We start from the raw sequence: 9,844 nt of genomic DNA on the forward strand, positions 1-9,844 counted from the left end.
TAGCAAGGTAACGCTCAACATCCTTCAGTCTAGGCTTCAGCTGTACCTGAACCGAGAATGTCCAGATGTACAGGGTGGAGTTAGAAAAAGGCAGAGAAACCAGACATCAAATTGCCAAACATCTGTTTGATCATAGAAAAAGCAAAGGAACTCCAGAAAAACATCTACTTCTGCTTCATGGACTACACGAAAGCATTTGATTGTGTGGATCATAACAAACTGTAGAAAATTCTTAAAGAGTGGGAATATCATACCATCTGACCTGTCTCCTGAGAAACCTGTATGCAGGACAAGAAGCAACACTTAGAACCAGACACGGAACAATGGACTGGTTCAAAACTGGGAAAGGAGTACGTCAAGGCTGTATATAGTCACCTCGCTTATTTAACTTGTATGCAGAGTACATCATGCTAAATGCTGGACTGCATGAAGCACAACATGGATTCAACATTGCTGGGAGGAATATTAGTAACCTCAGATATCCAGATGATATCACACTAATGGCAAAAAGCGAAGAGGAACTAAAGAGCATCTTGATAAACCTGAAAGGGGACAGTAGAAAAGCTGGTTTAAAACTAAACATTCAAAAAACTAACATCATGGCATCCAGTCCCATCGCTTCATGGCAAATAGATGGGGAAACATTGGAAGCAGTGTCAGACTTTATTTTCTTGGGCTCCAAAATCACTGCAGACAGTGACTGCAGCCATGAAATTAAGATGCTTGCTCCTTGGAAGAAAAGCTATGACAAACCTAAACAGCGCATTAAAATCCAGAGACATTACTTTGCTGACAAATGTCCATCTAGTCAAGGCTATGCTTTTTCCTATAGTCACGTATGGATGTGAGAGTTGGACTATATAGAAAGCTGAGTGATGAAGAATTGATGCTTTTGAACTGTGGTGTTGGAGAAGATTCTTGAGAGTCCCTTGGACTGCAAGATGATCAAACCAGTCCATCCTAAAGGAAATCAGACCTGGGTGTTCATTGGAAGGACTGATGCTGAAACTGAAACTCCAATACTTTGGTCACCTCATGCGAAGAGGCAAGTTATTGGAAAAGACCCTGATGCTGGGAAACGTTGAGGGCAGAAGAAGAAGGGGGCAAAAGATGAGAAGTTGGAAGGATGACCATCTCAATTAATAGGAGTATGAGCAAGCTCTGGGAGGCTGTGATGGACAGGGAAGCCCGGTGTCCTGCAGTCCATGGGCGTCACAAAGACTCAGACACGGCTGAGTGATTGAACAACAATGTATTTAAAATAAGCTTCCCCTTTCCCTGTTGCCTCAGACACCCCACGTCTCAGCAGGCTGCTGTCCGAAGCACTGTCCTCATTCAGGGGTCACGCTGAGGTCCACCCCTCTTACACGCACCATCTCATAGAAGGTTTATCCCGGGACTTGCCTGGGAGGCAGGCTGACTGGGGGCCCCCTGCAGCCAACCCACGCCCCAGTGTCCACAGTCTCAGACTCAGAGCTTCACTCAGGATGGGCCGTGGGGGCCCTGCAGCCTCCCACAGGGGGACGCTGCAGCTGACAGCGTGGGAACACGTGTGTTTCCTGCCACACATGGGGGGATCCGCAGTGCTGACCAAGGCCTGAGGCCATGAGCGGAGGGCTCCCAGTGCCCACCAGACACTGCAGGAGGGGGGCTCCAGCTGCCAGCCTCCATCGGAGCCCTGACCCTCCCTGCCTGTGAGGATGGGTCCCTCTCTGCGTCCACACGGGTAGAAACCTGCCTCTGACCCCAAGATGATCCCCACCACCAGGGCCACACCGCCTACCTCTCCCCGCTTCGCTGTGGTTCCCTCTCCATTTGGGGAACTTTTCTTCTGCACTTCTCTGTGGTTACATGTTGCAGAAACACTCTCCGGAGCATGTCTCAACATCAGGAGCAGAGGAGGCTCTGGGTGGACACCACACTCGCGCCTTTGGGTGCAGTCTAAGCCAGCAGCCCGTCACATCCACCATCTCCTGCCATCAGCTCATCTGGAAATTAACCATGATGATGGCAGCAAGAGTCCACAGCCCCTCTGAGGGCTGGGGTTCGGGACAACATGCAGAGGAGGAACCTCAGGCGCAGAGAAAGGGCACCGCCGCTCAAGGTTCCATGAGCAGCGGGCACACGTTCATAGGAACATCTGTTCCCGCCAGAGTGAGAGCTCTGACCCCAATCAACACCCCCGAAAGCTTGCAGGTGATGGCAAGACTGGGAGGAGACTGTGCCCAAGGACCCCGGGGCCCCGAGGAGGCAGGAAGCCCCCAGGGGCTTGTTCCCGGAAGGCGGGCTGGATGGTGATGCGTTAAAGAGAGATGCCCCTGAGGGGGGGCTATGATGGGGGGAACCCACACTCTGGAGCAGGGGAGGAGACAGTTTCCTTCCTGACTCCCTGAATGTCTCCTCTGGGCTCTCAGCCACGTGGACTCCATTGAGCCCAGAAAGATGTTGACCTGTGTCTCTGGGGATCAGAGCTCTTCAGGCAGCAGGAGCTGGCATCCTTCCCAAAGCATCTCCAGGGCCTGGTGACCCGTCCATGGCGAGGACCCCATGGGGACCTGCTGATGGCCGGGCAGAGGAGGAAGCAGACCCTGATGCGAGTCTCAGATCGGGAAGGCCATGCCCTGCTTGCCCACACCTGAAACGGGCGTCTCGGGAACACACTGGGACTGTCATGGGAACGAAACCAGGTTCTCATGAACAGGCAGTTCCCCTTCCTGAGGGGATGCTGATATGATGTGAAACCCCAGCCTCGGAGAGGACACACCCTGTGTGTCTGTCTGTCGGGAGGACACCCAGGTCTCCTCCATCGTCACAGCCTGGACTGCAGGGAGGAGATGCCATGGCCACCACCCTCCCCGCCCTGCTCTGCCTCGGTGAGATGAGGAGGGGCAGGGGGAGCCCTGGACTGGAGGGACCCTCCCCAAGCCAGCCTGCTCCGACAGGGGACCCCAGGGCCCAGGAGGCTCCCGGGGAGGAGAGGCGCTGCTCAGAGCAGAGGGCAGACCTCTCACAGGGCTCTCTCTTGCAGGGCTGAGTGTGGGCCTGAGGACCCAGGTGCAGGCTGGTGAGTCTGTCCCCAGGGCCCAATTCCCTCCTCTCCTGGGGTCAAGGGTCAGCCCCCGGCCATGGGGAGGGGGACGGCAGCTCGGGGCTCCCGGAGGGGGAGTCTGGGAGGCCTGGGCTGAGAGCTGGAGTCTGGGGGAGACGCCTGGTGAGCCCACCTCTATTTTCCTTGCAGGGACCCAGCCTAAACCCACCATCTGGGCTGAGCTGGGCTCTGTGGCCCCCTGGGGGAGCCCTGTGACCATCTGGTGTCAGGGGACCCTGGGAGCCCTGGAGTTCCGTCTGAATAAAGAGGGAATCTCAGTCTCCTGGGACAGACAGAAACCCCTGGAGCCCGGGGACAAGGCCAAGTTCTCCATCTCACTGATGACCGAGCAGCACGCAGGGCGCTATTGGTGCTACTATCTCAGGGGAACTCGCTGGTCAGAGCTCAGTGACCGCCTGGAGCTGGTGGTGACAAGTGAGAGACTCTCCGGGGCCTCAGGCTCTGCCCTCAGGAACGGGGTCTGCTCTCAAGGGGTGTCCCTCTCACAGCCCAGCCCTGGGGGTCAAGGTAGGAGCCCCAGGGATCCAGCTGCCTCCTTCTCTCCTAGGACCCTACGGCAAACCGTGCCTCTCAGCCCTGCCGAGTCCTGTGGTGACCTCGGGAGGGAACGTGACTCTCCAGTGTGGCTCCCACCACGGATTTAACAGTTTCCTTCTGACCAAGGAAGGAGAAGACAAGTCCTCTCGGACCCTGGATGGACAGTGGAGCCCCGACGGGCAGACCCAGGCCCTGTTCCCCGTGGGCCCCATGAGCCCCGGACATGGGTGGACATTCAGATGCTACGGTTTTAACAGGGACATCCCCCAGGTGTGGTCAGCCCCCACCAACCCCCTGGAGCTCCTGGTCCCAGGTGAGGAAGTCCCGTCCTGACCCCACATTTGTACGGACAAGACAACGTACTTGGGTCTCTGCTCCCAGGGGAGCCCCTGTGAGAGGGGGAGAGAGCGTGGTGCTCACAGGACAGACACACAGACAGAGATGGCGAGGCCTGGGGCCGGGCCGGGAAGGGCATCCACGGAGGACGCGGTCCCAACAACCCGGTGCATATCTCTCCCCAGGGCTGTCTGGGAAGCCGTCCCTCCTGACCCCGCAGGGCCCTGTCGTCACCTCTGGACAGAACCTGACCCTTCAGTGTCGCTCTGACGCCGGCTACGCCAGATTCGCTCTGTCCAAGGAGGGGGGCCGGGACCTCCCCCAGCGCCCTGCCCGGAGGGTCCAGGGGGGCTCTCTCAGGCCGACTTCCCCCTGGGCCCGGTGGGCACCATCCACGGGGGCCAGTACAGATGCTACGGTGGACACGGCCTCTCCTCCGAGTGGTCGGCCCCCAGCGACCCCCTGGAGCTCCTGGTGGCAGGAGAGTGGCCAGCGGGTCAGTCGGGGGCCAGACTCTGCACAGGCCCCATCGGGGAGCCCCAGGGGTGATGCTGGGACCAGAGGGAGGGGTCCCCGGGAGGGGACAGGGAGACGGGGTGGGGGAGGGGGGACTCGGAGAAACAGACGGTGCTGAGGGTCCAGAGGCCGCGGAGTCTCACTCAGAACCAGGGCCGGGCCCGCACCCCCTTCCTCTCTGCAGGACTGCTCAGAGACAGACCCTCCCTCTCGGCGTGGCCGGGCCCCTCGGTGGCCCCGGGGGAGAACGTGACCCTGCTGTGTCAGTCGGGAAACAGGACGGACACTTTCCTTCTGTCCCAGGAGGGGGCAGCCCATCGGCCCCTGCGTCTGCGCGCCCAGGACCAAGGCGGGCGGTTCCGGGCCGAGTTCTCCTTGAGTCCTGTGAGCTCGGCCCACGGGGGCACCTACAGGTGCTACCGCGCACTCAGCAGAGACCCGCACCTGCTGTCCCGGCCCAGCGAGCCCCTGGCGCTCCTGGTCTCAGGTGAGGCCCCGTCTGTCCGTCTGACTCGGCAGCTCGGGGCTCTGCGCCCTGGGAGGCCCCGGAGGTCGTGGAGGAGGGGGCGCTGAGGGAGGGGCCCCCTGAGGGAGGGGCCTGGGAGCCCGGCCCCGCCCCTTCCTCCCCACTGGGGTCCCGGAGGGGCAGGGGGGCAGTGGGAGGGTCTGGGGAGGCCACAGGCCGTGCAGGGCAGAGGGGAGTGAGGTGGGGACCCCGGGTCAGCCCGGCACACCCCTTCCTGGGCTCATTCCCAGGACCCATGGGCCCAGCCCCCACCCTCGGGCCCCAATTCAACAACTGGGGAGTCACGGGGCTCTGTGCTCAGGGGAGGCAGCCCACCCCAGGGCGCTTTGAGATTATCTGGGTGGACAAGGCCCCTCAGATCATCAAGGGCCGGCGGGGAGTCGGGCAGAGAAGGCGCGGGAACCACAGGCTGTAGGGGCCTGAGGCTCGGAATGGGGGTCAGTCTGGGGAGGAGCAGGCCTGCCCCCACCCCATCCTGCCCCCGGAGGCTGCAGGGATCGCCCCCTCCCCCGGGCAAAGTCAAGCCGGCAGTGTAGAGGGCTGAGCGAGCGCCTACTGGGGGCGGTGGTGGGTCCCTGGGACCCTGCAGACCACCGCTCAGGGGCGGGCCCCATCCTGTGCTGTCTGACCTCCGTCAGCTCAGGGTCCTGAGCAGGAACGTCTGCGACAGTAAGATAGAGAGGCCCCGGGAGGCTCCCCGAGGAGGACACGGCCCACCCACAGCCTCCCTTCAGCACCCTCGGGCCCCCTGACACCCTCCCCCATCACCGCGGTCAGACCCAGAGTGAGGAGGAGGACAGCGTCCCCGTCAGGGGCTGGGCTCAGGGCCACGTCCTCTCCCGGGAGGCGGGTGCCCTGGGCGCACACCCCGGTTCCGGGTGACGGGCCGGCGCTGACCTGTGCGCCCTCACCCCAGACTACACGGTGCAGAATCTCATCCGGATGGCCCTCGCGGCCTCGGCCCTGGTGCTGCTCGGGGTCCTGCTCTGCCAGGCTCGGCACGACCGCGGAGGAGCCCGAGACGCGGCCCGGAGCTGAGCACCGGAGGCCCCCGGCACCGTCCGGAGCGACCCAGCCCCCGACGCGAGCTTCCGGCTCCGGAAAGAGCCTCTGCCGCACGTGCTGAGTGCGCTGTCTGTGGAGACCCCGGGGGAGAGACGCGCCTGGGGGCGGGAGGAGGCCCGGTGTCCCCGGGGTGGCTGGGGACTCGGTCTCTACTCACGGGAGCCCCCTCCCTCCCGGGGAGGACGCCCCGACTCCCCGCTCCTCCCACTCCCAGCCCGAGGCGCATCCCAATGGCAGGGGCGGGTCCTCACCCTGCAGGCCCGCAGGCTCTGTCCGCTCTCCTGGAGGACGTGAGCCTCACTGTTCATGCCCGCCGTCTCTGGTGTGCGCAATGACCTCCATCCCTTCTCAGAAACAGAACGTCGTTTAAGTAACTGAATAAGTGGGTGGAAGTGGGGCCCCGTCCGGAACAGATGGATCCAGAGCTCTTCCCTGGACCCCTGGACCCCTCACCCCTCCTCTCCTCGTCAGATGACACCCGTGTGGTTTCTCCTGAAACACTGTCAGTGCGATGGGATCCCTGGCGTTTGAAGTGACGGTTAGGGCTACGCTGGTAAATGAGCTCAGGAATATATCGTTCTGTAAAGAGCGCCGATGTGGGGTTTCCCTGGTGGTGAAGAATCTGGCAGCCAACGCAGGAGACACAGGTTCAATACGTGATCCTGGGGGATCCCACGTGCCAAGGAGCAACTGAGTCTGTGAGCCGCAGTGACTGAGGCCGGCACGTCCTGGAGCTCGCGCGCCGCCAGAGAGCCCAGTGCTGCAGAAGCCCAGACGCCTCAGGGAGGGAGCAGCCCCGCTCATCACAACCAGACACACCCCCGTGCACACAGACACACTCATCAGGCAATAAATTCTGAAAGAGCCCAGGCGTGTGAACTGTGTGTCTGCTTTGGTGGAAACGCTCTCCGTGGCCAACCTCCAGGAGCCCGGGTGAATGTGCTGAAGGCCGGGTGGGAAGGAAGGAGCAGGCTGGCTTTCCCACAGGAGCGAGTCTGGTCCAGCCAGCCCCCACCGATGGCCCCACGCACACAGATGTGTCCTTTGCATTACACGTCACATAGGATGGTCTCCACCTCAGTTTCATGCCCCAGGTTCCCTGAGATGAGATGCCCACCTCCTAGTTCATCTGTGAGAGAGGGGAGGAGAAAATGATGGAGGAGACAAGGCTGACTCTGACGAATCCCAGCACATCACGGGCAGGTGTACTCATCACCCCGCTCAGCCTGGAGAGACAACAGCAATTCTCAGTGAAAAGGAGAGACACAGCGCTGGCCCACACTTGCATACCCTAGAGGAAGATGCGTGCACAGCCACGAGTGTGCAAGCAGAATACGGACACGTGGGTTGTTCCCAGTAGAAAAGGTTACAGAAATCACTTTCACCAAAATGAATGGTTTGGTGTTTATATATGCAACAGAAGTTTATACAAAAAATTCACAAAGGCGGACTGCTAGAATAAGACAGATCAGTTTTCAAGCATAATGGTGAATAAGTGAAATAAAACTGTAGGAGTCCAATCCATCACATCAAATTCAAAAGGCAACAACATGGGACTCAAATAAATAAAATAAGAAATGAAACAGGAGGAACAACAGTTGCTACCAGGTTCCCTTGGTGGCTTGTTGGGTAAGAATCCAGCCGCCAATGCAGGGGACGTGGGTTCCACCCCTGCTGCGAGAAGGTCCCACACAGGCCACAAATGCTGAGCCCGCGGGCCCAGAGCCCTGCCCTGCAACAAGACACGCCATCAAAATAAGGAGCCCAGGCACCGCAGCGAAGAGAAAAGCTGCCCTAAGCTCAGCACAACGTGGGAAAAGCCCCTGGGCCGCAGGAAGACCCAGCACTGTCCTCTTTCGCTCAGACGTGTCTGACTCTCTGCGACCCCATGGACTGTAGCCCGCCAGGCTCCTCTGTCCGTGAGATTCTCCAGGCGAGAATACTGGGGTGGGTTGCCCTGCCCTCCTCCAGGGGATCTTCCCCACCCAGGGATCGAACCCAGGTCTCCCACTTTGCAGCAGATTCTTGACCATCTCAGCCACCAGGGAAGTCCAGCACAGCCAAAACTAATTAATAATTAATTTTTAAAAATTGATACCTCAGAAATACAAAAGTTTATGAGAGAGTACTAAGAACCACTGTGTGTTGCCCAATCTGACAGCAAACTTAGAGGAGATGCAGGAGTCTCCAGAGACACAAGCCTGCCAGAACTGAGTCAAGGAGACGTAGACAGCCTGAACAGAGCGGCCATGGGAAGTGACACAGAATCTGTAGCACACCAATAAAACTCCATGCAAACCAAAGGCCAGAGCTGGGTGGCTGCATGGAGGGTTCTACCTGGCTGACAAAGAGGAGCTTATACTGGCCCTCTTCAAAGTCTTCCAGGAGACAGAAGGGGAGGAAACACTCCCAAAGTCATTCTATGAAGCCACCGCCACCCCGATACCTAAACCAGACAAAGACACAACCAAAAAAGAAAAGTTACAGAACAAAGCTGTTTATGAAAATACATGCAAAATGCACAACAAAATATATTAAGTAACCGAATTCAACAACACACATAATCACACACCAACTTGGATTCATACCAGGGTCACAAGGATAATTCAACATATGCAAATCAATCCATGTGAATCACCACATCAACAAGAGAAAAGACAAAACAACATGCTCATCTTAATAGGTTCAGAGAAAGCATTGATAAAATTCAACATCCATTCATCATAAAAACTCACCAAAGTGAGTACAGAGGGAAGACATCTCAACGTAATAAAAGCTATTTATGACAAGCACAGTCAACACAGTACTCAAAGAAAAAAAGCTGAAAGCCTTTCTCAAACTCTGGGACAAGACAAGGACGCCCACTCTCAGCATTTGTGTTCAGCATACTCCTGGAGGTCCAGGCACAGCAATCAGACAAGAAGAAACAAGGATGCAACTTGGCGGCAGGAAAGAGGCAAAACCGTCCCGTATGCAGAGGACATGATACTCCATTTACAAAACCCTAGAGCGCAGACACAAGCTGTCAGAACTGAGGGAGGGAGCACCCCGGTCTGCGGAGTGGGGCAGGCGGTGTTGTCTAGGTCTGTAGTCTCTGCGTGTATGTGTGTGTGTGTGTGTGTGTACTCAGTCGTGTCCAACTCTGTGTGACTCCACAGACAGTAGCGCGTCAGGCTCCTCTGTCCATGGGATTCTTCAGGCAAGAATAGTGAGGTGGGTTGCCATTTCCTTCTCCAGGGCATCTTCCCAACCCAGGGATCTACCTACATCTCCTGCGCTGGCAGGCAGACTCTTTACCCCTGAGCCGCCTGGGAGGCCCGAGTGCAGCCTACCAACTGCATTTCCCTCCACAGAAACGGCGTCAGACGCCCGCCTGCTCTTCTCGTTTCTCCCTGTGTGTGCATGTGGACTCTCAGGACTTCCCAGCTGGCATACTGGTGAAGAACCCGCCTGCCGGTGCAGGAGACATAGGAGACTTGGGTTCCATCCCGGGGTGGGGACGATCCCCTGGAGGAGGGCGTGGCAACCCTCTCCAGTATTCCTGCCTGGAGAATCCCATGGACAGAGGAGCCTGACGGGCTGCAGTCTGTGGGGTCGCAAAGAGTCGGACACAGCTGAGCGACTGAGCAGGCACACTAGTTAACCATCATTTCTATTTTCCATTTCTGGCCTCACTATGACACATTTCAGAAATTTTAATCACCGCTGTACGCAAGATGGCAGATCGGGAACTCCCAGCCCTCATTTTGCATAGA

The 9,844-nt window shown here is 58.2% G+C and overlaps 1 protein-coding gene across 1 annotated transcript; it reads left to right on the forward strand.

The window, feature by feature from the left end:
- Nucleotides 1-2,222: 2,222 nt before the first annotated feature.
- On the forward strand, nucleotides 2,223-6,197 carry LOC133054921 (leukocyte immunoglobulin-like receptor subfamily A member 6). Its single transcript, XM_061140345.1, is given in 8 exon segments — nucleotides 2,223-2,873; nucleotides 3,029-3,064; nucleotides 3,239-3,523; nucleotides 3,657-3,959; nucleotides 4,168-4,326; nucleotides 4,329-4,478; nucleotides 4,683-4,985; nucleotides 5,941-6,197. Coding segments are annotated over 8 exon segments (1,392 nt in total). The 5' UTR covers nucleotides 2,223-2,839; the 3' UTR covers nucleotides 6,063-6,197.
- The last annotated feature ends 3,647 nt before the right edge of the window (nucleotides 6,198-9,844 follow it).

The sequence above is a fragment of the Dama dama genome, chromosome 4, assembly GCF_033118175.1.
Source record: "Dama dama isolate Ldn47 chromosome 4, ASM3311817v1, whole genome shotgun sequence".
Classification (NCBI taxonomy): Eukaryota; Metazoa; Chordata; class Mammalia; order Artiodactyla; family Cervidae; genus Dama; species Dama dama.